The sequence below is a fragment of the Muscardinus avellanarius genome, assembly GCF_963383645.1.
Source record: "Muscardinus avellanarius genome assembly, chromosome: 13".
Classification (NCBI taxonomy): domain Eukaryota; kingdom Metazoa; phylum Chordata; class Mammalia; order Rodentia; family Gliridae; genus Muscardinus; species Muscardinus avellanarius.
In genome coordinates, this window is record NC_137799.1 from 14,227,149 (window position 1) to 14,249,225 (window position 22,077).

At 61.3% G+C, this 22,077-nt stretch overlaps 1 protein-coding gene across 5 annotated transcripts in view; it reads right to left on the reverse strand.

The window, feature by feature from the left end:
- Positions 1–699: 699 nt before the first annotated feature.
- DAB2IP (DAB2 interacting protein) overlaps positions 700–22,077 on the reverse strand; it is a gene marked incomplete at both ends in the record, with an annotated part of 197,698 nt that continues 176,320 nt past the window's right edge. For 4 of the 5 annotated variants that reach the window (XM_080708713.1, XM_080708712.1, XM_080708711.1 and 1 more), the window contains 13 exons: positions 700–867; positions 1,368–1,455; positions 4,608–4,801; positions 6,278–6,430; positions 7,064–7,952; positions 9,603–9,781; positions 11,535–11,736; positions 13,397–13,633; positions 15,653–15,797; positions 15,885–16,029; positions 18,599–19,153; positions 19,799–19,897; positions 21,413–21,566. In XM_080708713.1, the coding sequence (XP_080564839.1) occupies positions 700–867; positions 1,368–1,455; positions 4,608–4,801; positions 6,278–6,430; positions 7,064–7,952; positions 9,603–9,781; positions 11,535–11,736; positions 13,397–13,633; positions 15,653–15,797; positions 15,885–16,029; positions 18,599–19,153; positions 19,799–19,897; positions 21,413–21,566 (3,208 nt within the window). Of the gene's footprint in view, positions 868–1,367; positions 1,456–4,607; positions 4,802–6,277; positions 6,431–7,063; positions 7,953–9,602; positions 9,782–11,534; positions 11,737–13,396; positions 13,634–15,652; positions 15,798–15,884; positions 16,030–18,598; positions 19,154–19,798; positions 19,898–21,412; positions 21,575–22,077 lie in introns of all 5 variants that reach the window. The other variant, XM_080708715.1, reaches the window with a different exon arrangement.

The window sequence follows — 22,077 nt, forward strand, 5'->3', positions numbered from 1 at the left end:
GGCCACGCCCCACGGGGCCCCTGTGCCCTGGAGGCGGCAGCCGAGGTGTGCAGCGCCACCCTGCAGCCTGAGAGCATCGGCCCGGGCCACGTGGCAAGGTGGGCTCAGACCTCCCCGAAGAAAAGGCCACGCTCCTCACTGGTCTAGTGGGCAGGCGGTGGAGGGGCACCTGGGACAGGTACGGGGGCTCGGGATGAGTCCTCAGCTCCGCAGCCAGGAAGGGTCCTGGCAGGCCGCATGCAGAGGCAGGGGACACACCCCTGGCTCCGTGACCTCCCGCCACCCTGCCTGCACCCCCATCAGGTTCCAGGGTCAGCGGCCTCCAGCGAGGCCCTCTACAGGCAGCTCCCTCCCCGCAGGGCGGGGGAGCATGCACATGGCCAGGTCGAGGCGGGCAGGAGACGCACACTGAATTCAGTAGCCAACAGACATGGTTTGGCGGGCCTGTTCCCCCCGCCACCCCGCTCAGTCTCTTCTGCCTGCTCCTGAGCGCGCTTCTCGGGCGGAAGAGAAGGGGAGGCCAGTGCCGGCCACGCGGCGTCAGTCTCTCGCGGCTCCCTGTGCGGCCGCCTCCTGGACGGTGGCCGAGGGGAGGGGCCGCCTCGGCCTCCTGCCACGGCGCTGGGGCCGCCACTGCGGGGCCTCCCTGGCCGGGGTGAGACCCCACCCTGGGCCGCCACAGTCCCCCTCCTCAGGAGGTTAACAATTGCTGCTGTTTCGGAACTCGCCGTTCTCAGTAATCTGCAATTTGGTGGGGTTGGTGGGGGAGATGCCGTTACGGGCTTGCATGCTGTACCTCTCTTTCAGCTGCGTCAGGGCGCTCATGAGGCGGGCGTTGGCGGCGTCCAGCGAGGCAATGCGCTTCTCCTGCGGGCAAGGAGGGCGTCAGCGGGCCGGGCTGTGGGGAGGGCACCTGGCCGCAGAGTGGCTGGCACGTGGCCGGCTGCCTGCTTCTCTCCCCACCCCAGCGAGGTCACAGCGTGATGTCATGGGGCCCTGAGGCCTAAGGGCAGGCCGGGGTCAAGGGCACATGAGACACTCGAGGTCACAGCTCCTGGTCTGCGCAGTTCAGGCTGAGCAACCTGAGTCCTCTGCATGTCTGAACAAGAGCCTCTGCCCAGCCGGCTGGCCACCCCCCCAGCCCTGCCTACGCCCCTCCCGGGAGCTTCCCGTCTTGGTCAGCATCCCTCCCTCCTGCCGCAGTGTCCCAGCAGCACAGAGCGCACAGCCTGCACTAGTGAGCGCGTGGGCCGCAGGGACTGCTTGTCGACCTCTTGGGGCAGGGATCGTCCTGCCCTTCTCCAAGGCCACCCCTCCTCTGCTAGGTCCTATGACACCTGTGGCCGCCCGAAGGGCCAGGGCCCCACCTGGGCGTCGATGATCTTCTGCTTGGAGTCCACGGCTGCCTGCATCTCTGCGTGGTCCTTCTTCAGCTCCTCCTCCACGGACATTAACCTGTGACAGGGGACAGGCGGTCAGGCTGGCCGGGAGGTGAAGAGGAGTGAGGCCTGTGGGAAGGCCCATCAGGCCCGCACCTGTCCTGTCATGGCGCGCCTTCCTGGCGGCCACTCTCCACCCCAGTGCCGTCCCCAGGAGGCCCTGGCTGCCCCTTTCATGAAATTCTTCTAGGAACCAAGGTGGGTGGTGGGGCGGAGTCAGATCTTCTTCGTGACTCCCCCCACCCTGAGATGGTGGGTAATGGTGCAGGGAAGGGGGGGAGGAGGAGGAGAGGGGAAAGGGGAGAGAAAGTAGAGGAGGGGAAGGAGGAGGAGGAGGAGGAGGGCCCCTGCAGATGCTCTGCCCTCCCTGAGCCCTTGACACCGTCCCTGGGTCGCTTGTCTCCTGGCCACTGCCCCGCAGAGCCCAGTTCTGCCTGCCTCGGCCATGACGGTTCTACAAGCGCTGGCCTCAGTTTCCCTTCCCGTCCCTGCCCATGCCATGTGGCCATGTGGCTGCTGTGAGGGGTGAGGGACGACGGGTCAGGAACACTGGCCAGGAGGAAGGGGCAGGTAGGCTGCACCACAGCGGGCTCCCCTCCAGGAGGGGGCACTGCGAAAGTCTGTAGGGGGGAGTTAGATGATATAAATGAAAAGAAATCCCATTAGAGGGAGAGCGGACTTAGACTCCTGACTTTAAAGGAAGCAGACAAACTAGAAAACCGGACACAGAATCTGAAATAAAGGCTTTTGGATACTGAGCAGCCCGAGTAGTACAGTGACTTCCAAGACAGCTCCTGCTCCTACCAGCTAGAGCAGAAGGCCGCCCCCATGTCCCCAGAGGCGCTGCCTCCACAGGCGGATCAGCCCAGCTCCCGGTGCTGCAGGCAGGACCGCCCTAACAAAGCTGGACGCGAATCCAGGAAGGGCTAGGATGATTCCAAATAGCCCAGAACACATCTCAAAAGTACGTAAACAAACACAAACACATCCAGCACCCTGCTATAAAGTTCACGATGCTTGGCATCTTATCAAAAACTACCAAGTAGGCAGAGAAGTAGGAAAATGAGACCCAGACCCAGGAGACAAAGGTCAGCAATGAGGGAATTTGTGAACAAGGACACAAAAACTATTTTATGTCTATTCTACATGTTCAAGAAAATAGAACGTATGTGAGCATGATGGGGGGAAAATGGGCAGAAGTCAAACCAAAATGTAATTCTGGAGGTGAGAAGCACAGTATCTAAAGTAAAAAACACGATATGAGACTGACAGAGCAGAGCTGTAGGGAGACAGAGTTAACAAACCAATAAAGGAGATGAAATGGAATTACAGAAAATACACAGTCCAAAAGAAGGCAGAAAAAAGAGAGAGATGCTATAAATAGGAAACAAATAGGATGAGACTGACATAATCTATTCATAATTACATTAAACGTAAATGGTCTAAATACTCTACTTAAACAGCAACGACTATTAGATTAGATGAGAAGCAAATAAGGGAATTATAAGATGCTCCCTTTATATACTATGGTCTGAGTATCTGTGTCTCCTCCCAAATTCATACATTAAAACCTAACCCTCAAGGTGATGGGATGACTCAGGGTGATTAGGTCAAGAGGTCTCTGTCCTTTTGAGTGGGATTAGTGTCCTTACACGAGAAGCCTGAGGGAGCTTGTTTACGCCTTGTACCAGGTAAGGACACATTAACAAGAGGCCTTCTATGAAGAATCTTCTCCAAACACTAAATCTGCTGGCACCTTGATCTTGGGAATCCTAGCCTTCAGAACCATGTGCAATGAATTCCTGTTGTTCATCAATTACCCGATCTAAAAGCATGTTGTTGGGAATAGCTTGAACGGACTGAGATAATGGGTTAAAAGTATAGCAACGGAAAAGTATATACAACACTAGCAGTGATCAAAAGAAAGTTGAGGTGGCTATGTTAAAGTCATGAGAGATTCCAGAGCAAGGAATATTATGAAGAAAGAAAGTGGTTTTACAACGATAAAGAGCTCAGTTCATCAACGGGATACAATAATCCTAAAAGCAGAGGGACCTCAGCATAATAAACAAAGCAAACAACAATAGAAATAAAGGGAGAAACAGGAGAAACTGGACACCTCAACATTCTCAATAATTGGTAGAACATCGGTAAGTAGGCAGAAAAAGCGGTAAGGTTATAGGCGACCTGAATAGCACCACCTACCAGCCCCATTGACCCAACTGACGTTTACATCAGGGAGGAAGTACACCAGCCCTGGCTAGGAGAAATAAATGTGTCGTAAACCACGGGGTTCGGGAGCATGCTCAACCCCAAACAGACTCCATTCGGAGGAGGCGTCAGGTTGAGAAAGGCCCCCGTTCTGGAGCCACACAGGAGGGGAGGCAAGAGCGGAGCTGGTCTCTAGTCGCCTTAGTTCTCAGGTGAGCCATTTTAACAAGAACACACCCACAGGTAAGGGAGCAAAGGACTCAGGAAGGAAGAAGCAAGGTCCGCGCAGACGGAATGTGGGAAGAACTTGTGCTGTGGACCGGGCATGGGGTGGGGGTGGGGCTCAGCTGGCTGCTGAGCACTCCATAAACCTGTCCAGGTGACAGGGTCCTAGGCTGCAAACCCACACTCCTCTGCTTTTGCCTGGCATTACTCCTGTAAGGAAGTAACTCTAGGACATGGACCTCATGGGCTGGCCTGCATCCTGTCTGCAGACATCAAGGAAATGTGCCCTCTATACCAGCACCGGTGAGGGCAGATACGGGGAGGCAACGCGGACCCCGACAAGTCCTCAACAGAGACGACAGCCACCATTAAAGCCAGCTGCTCTCCAGAAACCCTCCCCAGAGAACCAGGCACTCTGCAACGCCGCATAACCCCAACCAGCATCTTCTCCCTCCCCAACCAAAGCGCTCCCCGCGGTGCTCTGGCACATCCAGATTCTCCAGGGGAAATCTGGGCTCTTCTGTCCCACACACCCCCCACACCTCCACTCATGTTGTGTGACGGACACGTCCACTTTCCCTGCTCTGAAAAGAGTGCTCATTGTTTCTGCTGGTACCCCAAACCCTTCCCGCCCTCCCCAATTCTGTACTCCCCAGGCACAACCCTGCTCCGTGTCAGCTTCGTCCCAGCCCCGGGGCTGGTGCCCCCAGGGCAGTGGGCAGGCGCCCCCACCTGCTGATGATGCCCTTCATCTGGATGTCCTTGTCCTCCTGCTGCCGCCGCAGCCGCTCCTCGCCTTCCTCCAGCCGCGCCTGGTACTCCAGCACCAGTTTCTGTGTCGTCTCCTCCTGGCACTTGAACAGCGTCTCATACTCCTCCAGCTTCTTGGTGGAAATCCGCAGCTTGTCCTGCAGCACTGCCAAGTCCTGCCAGGAGGGCAGAGTGCCCGGGCACGGCACCGGGACAGAGCAGAGCCTCGTCAGCCTGAGGGGGCACGGGCGGAGGAAGCCTGGCGGGAAGGCCTAGGCTTGTGTCGAGACCAAGCTGGTTCCCGCCGGGGGCCTCTCCACTCTGACCTTCCAGCCTGTTCCGAATGGCCACGAGGGGGGCAAAGACTCAACCCCAAATCTCGGAAGGGAGAGCTTATCTGTGACGCTCCACCTTTCTATAAAAAATGGAGGTTTCAAAGACCCTGGGGCGTGAGGACATTGGACCAAAGCACCCAGAGAGGTGGGGACGCAGTGGGAGGGAAGCCGCCTGGGAGGCGACCGGGTCACGGGATCAGGGAGGGTGGTGTGTGGGACTGGAGAGGGCACAGCAAAGGCAAGGGGCCCAGGCTCTGAGGCCGACTCCACCTCACGGGAGGAGAGGAGGCGCAAGGGTCAGACATGCCGGGAGGCTGCGCTGGAGCCAGCTGCCTCCAACAGAAGGAGGCAGGGAGCCCAGGGTGAGGCCAGGCCTCCTCTCTCCTCGCAAACTCGGCTCTTGGAGCACCGTGGGCCACGTCCCCGGGGTCCCCTGCACACAGTTATGGTGAAAGCAGGTGGATGCAGCAGACTGGGGGGTGGTGGAGGGCGGCAAATGCAGCATGGAAATGGACCTCACTCGAGAGCAGGGAGGGGCACTGCCACGTCCCCCGGGACCTGCCCACGAGGCCACTGAAGGCATCTTGGGCCCTGCGGGTGAGAGCGCCCAGAGGCGAGTGGGCAGGCATGGCCTCCAGGGGAGCCTGTACTGGCTCCTGTCTACCTGGACTTGGGCCTCCAGGAAAGACAAGGATTACCCCGGGGGTTGCCGCAACAACTGCAGGTTTGGGAAGGCAGTCGGAGCACCCACTGGCCACACGTGCTAGACATGTGTGGTGGGGTGAGGATTCGCGTTTTTAAAGTCAACCGTTTCTCCTGGGAAGAATAAAGTGCCAATGGCAACCTGAGCCCTTCCCCTGCTAACTCGGCCATCGTCCCAGGCTCCGGAACTGAAGAGCCAGGACTGGGCGGCACAAGCCTCAGGAGCAGTGGCCGGCCGGGGCAGCTCTCCCAGCTGTCTTGGGGACAAGACCTGAGTTTCTGCACCTCGTGCCTGCGGCTTGCCCCAACCGTCTCCAGGTGCCTCTCTGGCACCCATCCTTAAGAGCTCAGCCGTCACGGTCACCCAGGAAAAGGGGCCTCTCGGGCCCCAAGCGTCTGGCCCCGGTGGCTCCAGGTGACGCCGACACAGCCTGCACGGGAAGCTCAGGTCTAAGCTAAGTCCCTGTGCCGCTGCCTCCCGGAGGACACCGGCTGCTGCTCTCACTGTCCAGGGCGGGCGGGGATGCTTGGCACCCCTCGCTGCTGCCGCTGAGGCTCAGGGAGGTTCCTGCTGCTGCAGAGAGGCCCCGCCCCCCTGCCCGGGTGCGGCTTTACCTTTTCTGCTTGGCTGAGTTCCTCCTTACTCCTTAGCCTATCCCTGTGGGGGGGGTCTGGGCCCAGGCCCTCGTCTTCTAACAACTGCGCGTTCATGGTCAAGAGCCAAGCGGCCGTGCGATCCAGGGCATTGGGGCTCACAGGTGAAGGGCCCTACAACGAAACACAGCTGTGAGGGGGCGGGTGGTGGGTGGCACTGCAGGCTGCAGGGACCAGGGGCTCGGGAGCCGGCAGGAAGGGAAGGCACCCCCAGCTGCCCGAGTGCAGGCCCTGCGCCATCTCTCTCTCCCGAGGCTCCTGAACGCCATACTCTGCTGCCGCTGGGAACACCGCAGCAGGTTAGGCTGAGGGTGCTGGTGCCAGGCAAGGCAGTCAGCCCAGGCAGGACACCTGCCCGCATCCCGCCTGCAGCTCTCGGTGACAGGGACCTCCGACCTGCCTGGAGGCTGCGCTGAAAGGCCAGCTCAGCCTGGAAAAGGGAAGTACAGGGGCCAGCAAGGAATGGGTAGACTCCTGCGCTGGGTGGGGATTTAACAAATGTGGAACCAGAGACGAAGAGACCCCTCCCTCGCTCCCTGACACTGGTAGAGGGACGTGGCACCCCTAAGGCCACAGTGCCCGGATGTTGGGGGAGGGCTAGTGCATGCGGCAGGTGGCGATGGGGCTGCGTTTGGCATCGCTCAGCATGGGATGGCGGCTGGGTGCTGGCGAGGTGAAATGACCGGGAGGAGCATGATGTGGCGACATGGCCGTGCCAGGGCCACCCGCCCTCTGTCCCGCACTGACCTGCTTGTGCACCGCCCGAGGCTTCAGCTCCGGGCTGTCCCCCTTGGAGGAAGACGACTGCTGCCGCAGCCGGGCCCCAGGGCCAGCCCAATCTGGTGAGGCCGACGCCAGGGTTCCGCTCGAGGGCCGTGGGTACTGCAGGGTGCTCAGCAGGGTTGGGGGTGTCCGGCCCCGGGGGGCAGGAGGCGGTGGCGGTGGTGGGGGCGGCGGCTGGTCGATCCTCCGCTGAGGGCCAGCGCTGTTCTGCCGTGGCACTGTGGGCTGCCCGCCCTTCTCAGTCAGTGACATCTGCCGCCGTGCCAGCTCGCCGGGCCTCCGCGCCAGCTCCTCAGCGGCAGTGCTGAAACTTCCCAGCTTGGCGGCGGCCGCCAGCTCTTCGCTGTTGCTGTGGGAGCTCAGGGAGCTATGACCCTCGGAGCCGGAGTCGCCAAGGCCGCGGGGCGACAGCGGCAGGCCAGCCGCCATCTGGTACACAGGGTTCTGGAAGGAGAGCGGTGCCAACAGCTGGGGCCGGCCTGGTGCGCCCTCGGAGGTGCCCGGCGTGGTCGGCGTCTGGCCTGCCCGCCGCACGGTGGCCAGCCCTGCCAGGCTCACTGGGGCGGCCCGGCTGGGCCACCCGGCCACCAGCTGAGTTGCAGGTGCCTGGCCGTCGGTGGGGAGGACATCAGGGCCCACCGGAGAGCCGGCCTCCCCGTCCAGCGTGCGGGCGTCTTGCAGGTCCACCATGGACAGGCTCTTGCCGCCGTTGGCCATCTGGAGGTCAGGCTCGTTGGCTTCTGAGTAGCTCGAGCTGCGGGCAGGCGAAGGCTGGACCCCGGAGGACCTTGTGACAAAAAACAAGTCCTTGTTTTCGGGGGTTGGAGACGGTAACCGGGTGAAATCTATCAGACTGCAGGGAGACAAGCACACACAGGGAAAGAAGGGGAAAAGAAGAACTGTGAGTGCAGCCGCGGGGTCCAGACCGACAGCGCCCGCCGACCCGCCAGGCTAGGGAGGGGGCGGCTGGGGTGGCAGAGCGGGAGGAGCCCGGCTCCGTGGCCGAGGTGGGAGCACAGAGCCTCTGCTCTAGCGACCAGCCCTGCGGGCTCCAAGCAGGCTGCCTGGCAGGCCCTCTCCCCGCTCAGCTGCATCTTGGGACAATGGCGCTGGGGCGTGGCCTGCTCTGGAAAACTCCCCTGAGCTAACCCTAGCCCACACACAGAGCAGGGCTCTCTGTTATCTAAGGGTCCCACAGTGAGAAACCCAATTTCGAAATCACTAGGGCTCCCTCTGCCTCTTCCCTCCTGATCACCCAAGTGGGGGCCTGGTGGAACCTCCCCTGACACTCCCTACTTGAGTGGCAGGCGGGGGCTGGCATTCCTGGCAGAAACAGAACCAGAGGAGGACTGCGGAAGCCATGACCCAGGTGAGTGGGCCTGAGCCCGCCCCGCCCAGCCCAGCTGTCCTCGGCGGGCACCCCTGCCTCCCCACTGCGCCTCTCCCTGGACCCTCCCTGAAGGCCAAGCCCAGCTGCGGTGGGGCCAGGGGACGCTGGGGGGAAGAACACAGGGATGAACGGGGCTCTGAGTGGGCGAGAGGCAAGCAAGGTGGGGCTTGACTCGGCTTGGTCCCAAGGCCCTGAGACGGACAGCTCTGGTGCCCGGGCCTCAGCACTCACGGGCAGGGAAGAGCTGGACAAGGGCAGGAGATAGTTTCTCATGGGAGAAACCGAGACCGGCCAAGGCTTCAGCACTTGCAGCCTCTCAGGGCTGTCCCCACTCGACTCCTGCCTGTGACTACTCGGCCAGACCCTGGCGGATTACTCAGAAGCCTGGGGAGCGGCACCGCGCCCCCGGCTGACTTCAGCGCCCTCCCCAGCTTCACGGTTGCATGCTGACCGCTCAAGAGACCATGCTCCCCACTCTGCTGCTCCGGCCTCTCGCTCCCAGGCCTGTCTAAGAAGGACGCTGGCAGGAGGCGGGGAGGAGAGAGCATATGGGGGTCTACATAAACACCAAGTTTCTTAGCAAAATGTCCCTATTTTGACCTAAAAATCCAAAAGCATCTGCCTCCCACTCCTCCTTCATGTGACATGCTGAGCAGGCTGCAAGGGGGCTGCGGCAGGGTCTCGGCACCCGTGTCCCGGCCCCAAGGGCTGGCAGTCCCGCTAACTCTTGCTGCACACAGTCCCACTTCTAGAGCTTCTGCTACAGGCCGGGCAGCACTTGTAACAGGCACAGGGGTCTGGAGGCGCGGGGGCCTGTGGGCCAGCAACTGTTCCTGGACTCGACTGTCTTTCTCTGGGCCTCTGCTCATACTTGGCCCCAAGAAGAATTTTTCCACCAAAGGAAATGCTACTGTAAGTAGGAAAAAGCTCCGAAACTACAGCACTGCCTCTTCCAGGAAGAGTTCCCTGGCCAGGGCCCGCGCCACCCACTTTTGGTCTCACCAGGCTTGTTTCCATGGGCATCTCTGCCCCCATTTGAGACCACATTTGAGATGAGCTGCGCCCGGTCTGCCCACACGCCCCGGTACACACAGCGCACCTGGCAACTCTTACCCAGAGAGATCGTTCTCGATGACCATCTTCTGCAGCCCGGCTGAGATGCTGCTGCTGCCGGAGCCTGGTGTGGAGGCCAGGTCATTGGTCCCCGGGAGCTGCCCGCTGCCTGGAGTACTTAGAGCAGTGTGGACGTCCCGCAGGATCCGAGGCAGAGGTCCTAGCTTGGACACGATGCTCTAAAAGACATGGCCAAAGGCAGGTGTGACACACTGGGGCCACGTGGGGAAGCTAAGAACGTGGCGGTCACTGAGGAGCTGTCAGTAACAGCAGGTCTGGGAAGAAGAGAGCCTGGTGCCTGTAATCCTGCACTTGCTACCAGCTCCCCAGTGACTTCTGGGAGGGAGTGAAGGTCTGGAGACACTGACCTTGTCCACACTTCATGGATATTTGCCTTGCCTAGCTGGCCCCAGGAAGGAAAGCCCACTTGGAATTCCAGGCCTTCCTGCCCTGTACCTCCCCATCTGAGAGGCTCCTGAGGAACCCCACCACTACCCACTCCATAACGTGGGTTGGGGCCTGGTCCACCTGACACCTGAGCCCAGAGACAGTCCAGGCCCAGAATGAGCACCACAGGGTGCAGGACAGAGGGTGTGCTAGGCCCTTCAGAACCTGTCATAGTTTAGGCATAGCGCGGGGGAGTCTAGGCTCTGGGGCTGAGCTGGGGAGTGGGACGATGCCTCTGCCCAGTCTTTTGTGGAGGTCCGCGCGAAAACAGGCAAAGACCAAGCGTGAAACTCCCACAGTGAACAGAGTGAACTCAGAGGGGCAGACGCTCAATTTCAAATTCTCGTGGCACCCCATGACTGTGTGACGAAGCCGGCCACTTGTGCACCCTGGCCTTGAGCGGTACTAGAGGGGCCTGGAGAGTGGGGCGCTGAGTGGCCGGCGAAGGCTGCCCACATGGGCGTGAGGAGCTGGCCTTTGTTTTCCTTTCCTCCTCTTCTGCCTCTCATGGCCCAAAGCAGGTGGATACACCTGAGCACAACGGATGGCCTGGACAGCAACAGGCTCAGTGACAGGCTGGGACAACCCAAGGGCCCATCACTAGGGCACTGGTGACATAAACTCACGAAACGGAACAGCGTGCGCTGCTTGTTGGCACAGTGGTGGTACGGGATGGACTGATGTGGGGAGGCCATAGAAGGAAGGGGAGACACAGGCAGTGTCCACAGTAAGTTAAGAACTGTATGTGCCTGTGTACCCACACATAGGGAACACGTCTAGAAGGCTGTGCACCTCACACGCTGAGTGGTCACCTCCAATGGGCCAGGAGGTGGGGAGGCCCTTCAACCTGGCTCCACTCTAAGGCAGTCCCTGCATCCTTGGAAAGCAAGGAATATTTGAGAAGTGGTTCCTGGCAGGCAAGACACTGCTCGCTGTGTGGGCTGGGGCCGCTGGAGGCCAACCCATGTGACTGTGGCAATGTCAGAGGGGCTAAGGGAAGTATCTTGCCAGCTGACAGTCCAGGAAAATTCTAGAAAGGTTATATTCTGTTTTGTCTCTGCAGTGCTAAGGATGGAACGCCGAGCCTGGCACATGCTTGCCAAGTGCTCCGCCACCGAGCCGCCCTCCAGCCCTAAAAAGGTTTGCAATTTCCTGACACGTGGAAGTACAGGCTCTTTGGAGTTAGTCCTTCCCATCCGAGTGGCTTCAAAACACAGCAAAGGTATTTTCAGCGAGGAAGTAAGTGTGATCCCATTTCTCACACCCACGAGGGAAGGGAGCGTGCCCGCTCTGGCAGGTGATGGGGTGAACAGCACTTGCCCACAAAAAATGGAGCCCCGAGACCCTGGTGGATTCTGCAGGGCCTGGCTGGAGCCTGGGCTGCCGGCAACCAGCAGGCGATCCACGCCACAGGAGAGCCCTCAGACCTCACAGCTGGGGGACAAGCTCGGCGATCCCCACCCCCGGGCCCAGGCCGGCAAGTACCTGCTCCAGCTGGCTCACGGCCTCCCAGAGCAGCGCGTGCAGGCTGGAGAGCTCGCGGCCCAGGTCGATGTAGCCCTCGAAGCCCGCCGTGTTGGAGATGGTCTCGGGGTTGGAGATCTCCAGCAGGAAGCGCTGCATGTTGGTCCACTCGTGCTCCAGGAACTGGTTCATAAACGACATGTACTCCTCCTTGCTGCCAAACCTGGAGACAGGGGTGGCCTGGCTGAGTGCCCCGCTGCGAGCCAGCCAGCCCCTCCGCTCCCGTCCTCCCTGCCCACCCCTGGTGCTCCGAGACCCCAGGTAAGCAGGGCCCTCCTTCCTCAAGGCCAAGAGCGGCCACCCTTCTCAGCACCTGGAATCGCAGGACCTGGTGTGGTCCGTGTCTCCTGTACACTGCCCCGACTGACTCCTTCCGCTCAAGTTTAAACGTCAGGCAGATGACTCTCAGACCCATGCTTGGCCCAGGTCTCTCTGATGAGCCTTCAGATGCCCCCCAACTCCCACCTGGGGAGTCCCTCCTGCTCAGCCTGGCTGAGTCTGGGGTTATCCATGGCACACCAGGCCCATGCCCTCCTCCTGAGCTCCCTAAGTGGAGACACAGCCATCCACCCAGATACCCAGGCCAGAAACCTGGCAGCTGTCAACTCCTCCCTCTCCCTGTTGTCTTCCAGTGGCGAGGCCTAGACTATCGTCAATCACCGTGAAAGCTCGCCCCCACAGACACTGCCTCCTGCACCCTGTCCCCTCCGGGGTACATTTTGCCAGAAGCAGGACTATGCTCTCCTGGATCTCCTGATGCCAGTCCTGCCTCCTCTGCTGCTGAGTGATCTTCAGAATCCAGAAGAAATATGGGAGATCCACTCCCTTGGTTGTTTTTGTGTGTGTGTGTGTGTGTGTGCTGGGGATTGAACCCAGGGGCACTCTACCTGGGCTAACCCAGCCGTTTTTATTTCTTGTTTTGAATAGGGCTCTTGCTTGGTTGCTATGAGTCTTGCTAAATTACTAAGACTGGTCTCAAAAGTTTCGCTCTTCCCATGTCAGCCTTCTGAGTACTGGGATTCTAAGAGTGCACCACCATGCCCAGCCCACTCCCTCATTTTAAAGCCCTTGTCGCCTTCCTGCCTGCTGTGGCCTCCAGGCCTTCCTTCTCCTGGCCTGGAGCTTGGCCCTCTGGGGCATGCCAGCCTCTGCTCCCGTTGCCCTACTCGAGCCAGATAAATGCCTCACCCTGCCATGCAGCTGGGGGTGGGGGTCATCTCTAGGCAGCCTCCATCTTCTCTCCACAGACACTGGTGCTACTACGCTGCTGTTTATTTAATGTCTCCCTGGCTAACATGCTAAGCTCCTGAGCCTGGGACCAGTGCCTCTGTGTCCAGGCAGCATGGAAACTGCCCTGGAATGGGGCTCACTTTGTGAATGAGGAACAAGATGACCCAACCCTTCCACATCCACCGACTTGCTCTAAAAAACAGTCGAAAACCCCAAAAGCACTTTACAAGCAAAGAGCTGGACAGCATTAACCCGAGAGAGACTGCCTGGGACACCTGGTGCCCAACCCCCGGGGATGTGTCAGGAAGCCACGCTGCTCCCCTCCGGAGGGCTGTTACCCACTCATCTCAGGATGGTGCTTGGGAATGCTCAGGGGGTATGGGAGAAGCTTGTGATAATATGTTATTCAAAAAAGCAAAAGGAAAAAATATCTCGTCTTCTCACCTTTGAAATTTGAGGAAACGTACCAAATTGGCATGTACTTTTACTAGGAGGAGGACGGGGTGTGGAGGAGGCTTTATTTTGAAAGAAGGGAGAGGCAGGCGCTAAGAGCGGCGGGGACGGAGCCGCCTGCTCCCGGGCTCGGCACTCACTTGGCGAAGTTGGCCAGGTTCTGGGTGACCTTGGCAATGAGGGTGAGGGTGCGGGCGGTGCGGTCGTCAGGGTACTCCTGCAGCAGGTTGAAGAGGGAGGGTGACATGATGGCGGGGCAGAGGAAGCGCAGAAAGAGCGAGGCGCTGATGAGCCGCTCGCTGATGTCGGGCCGGCCGCGGCTGCTGCACTCCTGCCGCCACGAAGCGAACACCTCTTTCAGCTCCCGTGGGAAGACGCTGCATGGGGACAGGCAGGTGGGCCCGGGGGTCAGGCAGGGCCCAGGACAGGAGGGCACAGGGCAGGCGGCCCCGACCTCCCTGCCAACCAGCGCGTGAGATCTGCGCTCTGCCCCGTCAGCTGGTTCTTGGTGACGGGGGGAGGGGGGAGGCGGCTGAGCGAGGCCGGAGACAAGGGCTCTGGGACCTGGCACTGTGTACTACCTGGACCGAGGGCAAGGCAGTGGGGAGTCACCTGCCCCTCCCCGGGGCCAACGCACGCTCCCACCCACAGCCAGCAGCTGGGTCTGGGGGAGCTAGGGAAACAACAAGGGTGGTGGCTGTTCCCTGGTTTCCAGCACAGGAATCAAGACTCACTTTGTGTACACAATGTCATAGGAACCCTCTGTTAACCACAAGGGGAGAACACGGGCGATGCTCCAGGTGGGGGAAACGGAGGCAGCGCCTTAGGGAGGCGTGAGGGCAGAGCCGGCCTCGCTGCCTGGCTGCCTTCAAGCAGCCCTCCTCCCTTCTCACCCTAAGACTTGCGCCCGGTGCTCCCCAGTCCAGCCCAGGCCTGGCTGCCACACGCTCACAAGCGCCATCCTCTCTGGGCGTCAGTTTCCTATCCCTCTAGAGAAAGCGAGGCCGCCTGCGGAGCTCTGAGAACCATGGGGCTGCAACGCGCAGCTGCCGGGTGGGGTGGGGGGGGGAGGGGGGGGGCTGGGCTGGGGCGGACACCAGTGGTGATAACTACCAATGGCCTTGCTCAAAACAGAGAAGCTTCTCTACCAGAGCCAGAAATAGGAAATGGAAAATCCTTGTCCACAGAAATGTTTTCCCTTTGTGCCCCACCCAGTGGCCCTGGCCTGGGGGCAGAGGGAGGGCCCAGCCCTGTGGGGTGTGCAGCTCCCCAGCAGCCCTGCCTGACAGACAGCTGGCTGACAGATGCAGAATCCAAGGCTCCCTGCTTGCCCACCATGCCCCCCCAAGGGTACAGGAGTCCAAACCAACGGCCCAACTCTAGGTGCCCCGCTGGCTCAGCAAGCATCTCATGCAACACGGCGAGGCGCCTGGGCGGCTGGGCCTGGCCGTCCCCTGCCTCCTTCCAAGGTGACTGCTCACCTCAGGGGCCTGCCTGCCTGTGCCAGTCCTTCGGCAGCAGCAAGTACTTCCCCCAGCTCTCTGGTGTGCCCACCTGCCCCCAGGGTGCTCCCAGTGTGTGCAGGTAACTCATTCAAATACAAACAGTCCCACTCTGGAAGGAAAGGAACTTGGGACAGGAACTTCCACAAAAGGGACCTGAGAGAGGTAACCAGCCCGGCCTGGGCAGATGAAGGGCCCCACAGGCTGCAGGTGTTAAGGCCTCAGGCAGGAGTGAGGGGGGCAGGGGTTGCAGGGGCTCAGGCAGGAGGGGGCATCAGCCCTGAGCACAAGTCACAACACAGCCGAAGCCTGGACAGGCCTTCAGTGTGAAACCATCCCACTGCCTGCACTGGCAGCCAGCCCCCCAGGCAGTCACAGTGCCGCCCCAAGAGGAGGCTGTGCTCAGCCCCAGCACACGCATCCCAGGCCCAGAGATCAATCCTGGCCCGGATTATAGCTCGTGTAGGGAGCCAGCTCCTGCACAAAGCTCCACCCTGGGGCCAGTGCAGCCTGCAGACCCTGCTCTACTTAAAACCCTCCTTTCTTCTTTCCTCTGTCCCAGCAGAGGCCTCCCTGAGTACCCACAATGCCCTGCTGGGCCTTGCTAGGTGGGGAGTCCGGGGAGTAGGTGTGGGAGCAGGGCCTCCGTAGCCTCGCTCCACGCTGCAGCCCGGGTGCCTGCAGCAGCCTTCCACACCTGCAGGACGCCTGCTGGTCACAGGTGCAGACTGCCATGCCCGGGCCCTTCCTACCCTTAAACCAAAAAATGTATCCTGCCGACATCCTAAACGCTCCTCTACTGTACCCGAGCCAGGACAGGAGCACGGTGCTCCAGCGTCCAGTGGGCTCGGCAGGCCTGGGGAGGCGGCAGCGGGAGGCCGGGGGCGCACTCACCAGTAGGAGTTGATGATCTTGCAGAAGGCCAGCTCACAGCACATCTTGAGGTTGCCCTGGTGCTCGGGGAGCTCGGAGGCCGAGCACTTGCTCGGGTCCACTTCACAGTTCTCGTCCGACTCGTACAGCGCTTTGATGAACTCGCCTGTGCACAGGGCAGGCGGGGGGGGGGCACGTGAGGGCTGGTGGCGTGCGCGGCGCCGGCCTCCACCCTGCCTGCCCGCCTCCCTACCTAGTGCGTCCTGCAGGTACTTCTGGCCCACCAGCTTGAGGTACTCCTCGATGGCCTTGGTGGCCAGTGTGTTCTCCCTGAAGATGAGGTGCTCATTGTCCCCACAGCGGTCCACCTCAGACATCATCAGGTCCGTCAGGAAGTCCTGGGGGCGGAAGCGGGCGGAAGGGGCCTGAGCTGGCCTGCCAGGCAGGAGCCCAGGACTCAGCCCCACTCTTCTAGGCTGCTCCATCACCACGCCGCCAGGGACCCGGGAGGAACAGGGTGCCCCCAGGGGCTGCTGGGGAGGGACGGGTGGTGCAAGGGTGGCAGCCCCAGCCCTCCACCTTCCTGTTCAGACCGCTGGACTCGATCCCGCTCAGCCCTGACCAGGCCTGGCCAGGGGACCGAGGAGAGCTCATCCCTGCCCCACCTCCAGGACTGAGCAGGATGGGGTCACCTTCGCCCCATGCTATAAGCACCTGCGGGGCCAGCAGGCCTGGCAGGGCCTCCCACTGGACAGACTTGTTCTCTGAGCTCAAGGGGAGGGTGAGGGGACAGGAGCACACCAGCATGTGAAAGGTCAGGAGCTCCTCCTGACAGGCGGTGTCACCTGGCAGGGCTCTGGCTGGGGAGCCAGGTGGGCCCAGACTGCCTGAGAAGGTAGCTGGCAAGCCCCCTGCCCACAAGGGCCTCCATCGTGTGGTGGGAAGGCCCAGACACAGGTGAGAAGCCTGGCCACACCTGCCCCTGGACCGTGGCATCCCCGCAGGGCTCCCTGCCTAGAGAACACAGCCAACTGTGGTGGCGAGGGAGAAAGGGGCAGGCTGGCGTAGCCTGGGGGAGGGCGAGAGTGGGCGGGGGCAGCCAGGGTAGCTGCAGGGACCCCCCTGGCCTGGTGTTCTGAAAATTCCTCACTCCCTCGAGCTGATTTTGGGCCCCTCTGAAATATAGAACTGAGATGCCCACCCAGGAGAGCAGGCTGGCCACGGGGCAGAGGGCTAGGCAGGGTCTCCCTGGGAAGTGCAGCCTGAGGGCCACTTCCGGCTGCAGCTGACCTTGAGGCCCTCTGAGCAGAGGTTACAAACGGCCCCCTGCCTGCAGCTCCGCACCTCCCTGAACACCTGCAGCACTGCAGGCCCCAGCACTGGCCCGAGGAGAAACTGAGCGGGAGGGAGGGAAGGCGAGGCAGAGGAGGGAGCTTACAGCCACGTGCTACCGGGACCAGATCTGGCCCGCTCTCTTGCTTCTTGGACCTATTCCTCTTCTAAGGTGGCAGAGAAGAGAGAGAGCAGAGGGGAGTCCTGGGGTGGGAACCTAAAATCACCCAGCCTAGGCAAGCAGAGCCTGGGGAGGGGCCGGAGTACAAGACACTGGCCTCATCACACCGGCTGCCTGTCACGCTTTTTGTTTCCCACCGGCTCCCTCACAGGTCCCCAGTATCCAGAGAGCTCGCCACCCCAGCAGCATGAGTTAGTCTCCCCTCCCTACTCAGGGTCCACGGGGCCATCACACGGCTACTTCAGATGGACTTCGCTTCCCATGCCACCACAGTGTGGGGCACCAGGGCCTGAAGGGTGAGACCCAGCAGCAGGAAAGGCCCGGGCCTCTGCTGCCCCTCGCTCCTCCTAGGGGCCACAGGCTCCTCTCCTCAGCACTTACAGCACCCCTGCCAACCACAGACCAGTACCGACAAGAGCGCAGCCAGAGCTGGCTCGGCGGCGGCCTCGCCCAGCAAGTGGGGGCAGCGGGCAGGGTCAGTGACACGGAGGAAAGCAGCAGTCCTCCCGCGATTCGCGGAGAAGAAGTCCCTCTGGGGAGGGCCGCCTCACTGCACAGTGCCAGCCCAACAGGCAGTGGGCGCTGTGGAGGGCCTGCAGTGGCCCAGGGACTTCTGGTCACAGCCCCTCGGCCTCTGCCGGGCACACTCAGCCTGGCTCCCTACTTGGGCCTCTCCATCCCTGGCTGAGGGCGCAGGTCCCTGGCCAGGGACCTAGCCTGGACCTACCTAACCCTAACCCCCACCCCCATCACACTTGCTCTCAACCCTACCATGCCTGCAGGACCAAGGCCCAGCTCCCTAGCCTAGCAGCTGCTGCAGAGGGCAGCCCGGCCCAGGGCAGCCTGGCCCAGGGCCAGCCCTCCTTCACACAGGTGAAGCCCAGAGCCCAGTGCATTGAGCAGGGCACGAAGGAGACACCACCTTGCAGTGGCACCCCAGTCCAGAAGCCCTGGGAGTGGAATGGAAGGAGAGGATGGGGGAAGGGGAGTGGCCCCTCCAGCCTTGAAGCAGGCCCTGCCCGCATGGCTTTCTGATTCCCATGTCTGCGGGACTCGTCTGGGACTACCAGTGTGTGTAAAAATCTGTGTGTCTGTATGTGAGACTGTGGGGCTACTGCCAGTGGCTCGGGAGGAACGTCACCCGTTGAGGGCGTCTGTCAAACTCAACAGCCCACAGCGGAAGTGCATTTGGACCGAGGGGCCCACGTGTGCTGGGAGAGCGCAGGAGGGGGTCACGCCCACTCCCTCAGTAGCCATCACAGTCCCATCACAGGGAGCACCCCCACCCCACCGCAGGAGGACTGTGAAGCCCTTCACCTCACGTCTAATGCTCGTGGGCTTAGGGAGCCCACCTGGGTGTGACAGGTGTCCACAAAGCTTCCACTGGAGCTGACTCCTTACATGGAGGTCGCCCGGTGCCGGTCACCAGGCTCCCGAGAGTGGGCCCCACGCACCTTCACCTTGCCCGTGCTCTGCAGGATGTGGACCAGGGCGGACGCCATCTCCTCCTTGGTCTTGGCACTGAGGATGGGCTCGAGGGCCGCACACAGCCCCAGGTAGTGGTTGGTGATGTGCTCGGCAAACTCCTTGTACATCTCCATGGGCAGGATGCTAATGGTCTGGTAGCGCGCCTTGATGCGGATCATGGGCCCGGGGCCCTTGCCGCCCTTGGGGTTCGGCGTCACCACCGGGTACCACTTCTCCACGAACTGCCGCCCCGCCACCGAGGCGGCGGGCAGGCTCACCAGGCCCAGGTAGCTGTTGCGCTCCTTCTTCTTCTTCTTGTCGGTCTCCCGGTACAGGTGGACGGTGACGGTGCGCAGAGGCGGCAGGTTGTGGAACTCGAAGTGCTCGCCCCAGAAAACATTGTCCGTCTTGAGCTTGCCCGTGGTGCGGGCGTAGAGCACGTCGTCCAGGCACAGCTCACACAGGTACTTCTTCTTGGCCGGCAGGTCCTTGGCCTCGATCACCCACAGCTTCAGGATATGCTCCACGCGCCGGCTGTTGTCCTGCGCATGCACAGGGGGTGGTCAGATGCGGCTGCCACCTGCCCACCGGCCAGCCCGGGGCCCAGAGCCCAGGCGTCCTGAGATCCAGAGGGCTCAGAGGGGCTCTCATGGCGGGCTCGGACATGAGCGGAGGGGTCAGAAGGACATGGGCTGGAGCTCTGGTCTGCTTGCACCAGCTCAGACATCAGGCAACTGATTCTCTCTGGGCCTCAGTCTGCTTTTCTATACAAAAGGAATAATAGAGCCCCCACTTCTGAGTGCGAGATGTAAGAAAGAGGGTGGCAACGAGAGTGCTGCTGTCAGCGCCTTCTCAGCTGGTCCGTAAAGTAACCAGGTGACTACTGCTGAGTGATGTCCTGGTGGCCAGGACTCCTCTGTCCAGGCCCACAAGTCAGCTGGGAGGAGCACACAGGAGCAGGGCCTACAGGCCAGGTCCTGACCAGAGGGTGCCTGCCTGGAGGAGGGGCAGTCTAAGCTGGAATGGATGGATGAGGTACGTCAGCGGGGTCTGCGGGAACATGGGCTCCCGGGAGGAGGACACAGTCCCAACTCCCCATCCTCTGGCCCCGCCTCCACCCCAACCCTGCCCTCCGGCTCCCTTGGGTCAGACCCTACCTCCGCCCCCTATTCTCCGGGGTGGCCTACCTTGTTGGGGTGCACCGCTCGCCGAAGGTTCTCCATCCACTTATCACGTTCAGCTGCTGACCGGCAGGAAAAGCACTTGCTTCCAGAGGACGTTGTCACCTGTGGGGGAGGGACGGGCAGAGAGTTACAGGGGAGGGACTGGGCAAGGGTGGGCAGCAGTGGGAAGCTTCTGAGGCCACCGGGTCGCTCACAGCCTCCGGAAGGAGGCAGGACGAGGCGCACGGCGGCTGTGCACCTCATGTTCCACGCTCAGACTCTGAAGCCAGCTGCACCAGAGCCGGTGAGCAACAGGAGAGGGGCCCGGCCCAGGCCTCTGGCTCCAGTGCTCAGATCCACGTCCCTGCTGCAGAGCCCTCTGTCAAGTGGGGAGCATCTTCCTGACTCTGACCTCCCTCCCTCCAAGATGTAGAAGAGACAGAGTAGGGTGAAAGAGACAGAAGAGAGGGCAGGCAGAATCCCCTTTGGAGCCCCTTCGCTGATACCTCTGAGGGTTCTTCTTTGCCCAGTAGCAGTCACAGAAGCCTAACAACTGCCCGGCCCTGGGTCCTTCTGCCTGGAGCCTTTGCCCACCTCCACCTGTCTGCCTCCTGCTCATCCTGTTACAGCATGGATGTCCCACCCAGCCTGCTCCCTCTCCATCCCACTGCCCCAGCACATGCCAAGAGCGCACGGGGCAACCCAGACCCTTCCTTTATGGCAGCTCCTGCTATGAACCTATGAACTAGAGGACAGCGGCCACCTCAGCCCATCCCAGGCACGGAAGTCACAGCTGAGGTCCAGGCTGGCCTGGCCGGGAGCCTTACACCAGAAAAACAGAGGGGCCCAGGGTGCGGGCCGGTGCCAGGAGGTTGGTAGCGCTGGTCCCCAAATGGCAGCTCATTCCCAGGCTCACTCCTCTCTCAGTCTCCCCCTCCCCAAGTGCCAATTATGCATGACTACCGGAGGTGGGAGTGGGGGTAAGGTAGGAATCTTCTCAGACACAGAGGCAGAAAGTCAATATAAATACTTGGAGAAGTAGTTAGGAACTCCCAGGAACACCCGCGGCATTAGTAACCCAGTCCTGGCTTGGCCTCAGCCTGGTTATGTGACTGCTATCTTGCCTTCTCCAGGCCAAAGATTCCTCATCTGCCTCGAGGCACTGCACAGGAGACCCAGCTAGTGGCCCTGTTCAGGCAGTGCCGTGGGCTCTCTGTGCTCGAGCTTTGAGTCACACAATGCTGGGCAGGAAAAGTTCGGGCTCTGACTACATAGAAGCAGGCACAGAAAAGGGGGGACTCTCCGCAATCCCACGTGACCCTGGGGGGAGCAGGCTCCGAGCAAGAGCGCCGGGGCTTCAGCAACTATACGCAGGAGTCCCATCTCCACACTCACCCAACGGGGCCTGGGTGCTGCGCTTGCTAGCACAGAGAGTGGGCGCTGGTCCACTTCCAAGAAGCCCAGACAGCAGGAAAGAGGCCCCCCACCCCCAGCTCTGCCTTGTCTCCCAGGAGCCCAAAGCTACGAGCCCTGGCCGACATCCAAGCCACCTGTCCCTGAGAACAGAGAGCACTGCAGGAGGGACTGGAGGAGGGCTGGCCAGGCGGGGCACGCGCCCACCTCGCCCACGGCACTCACCTCGAAGCAGTAGTCCTGGCCCAGGATGCTGCTGTGCACAGGCTTGATGACCACCTCCTCCTCCATGCTGAGGTCCAGCGCCTCCACCGCGCTGCTGGGGCTGAGCAGGGACTCGTGGGAGCGAGACTCCTTCAGCCTTGGCATCAGATGGGACCTGGGGAGGTGGGCAGCTGGAGTCAGGAGGGCTCCCCGTGTATCTAGTCCCTCCCCCCGCCCCTCCCAGGCAGCCACTCCTCCCAACTCCCCTTCACTGCCACGCAGGGTGTCGCAGAGACCCACAGTCCCCATCCCCACTGAGGGGTGTGAGTAAGGGGCTCAGTCTCCAAGACAGCAAGGATCTGAGGGTTCCACTCAGGGGCTTCAAATGGCTTTGAGCCTGTAGGGCAGGGTCCGGCCTGACTCTGCAGCCGCCCAGAGGCCCCAAGGGAAGAGCTGCCTCAGCCCAGCTTTCTGGGGTTCTGAGCCTTTCCCATCATCGCTGCTCTCAGTCCAGTCCGTGTTCAAAACCAAAGCAATCACCCTGCGCCAACATTTGTCCAGAATTCAACGGCAGAGCCTCTTCTCCTCCGCTGTCCTACCACGCAAGGCAGGAGAGCCCCAGCGACCTACACTGCTCCACTCTACGGATGAGGACAACCTGGCTCCCCGTGGAAAGCTGCCAGTCT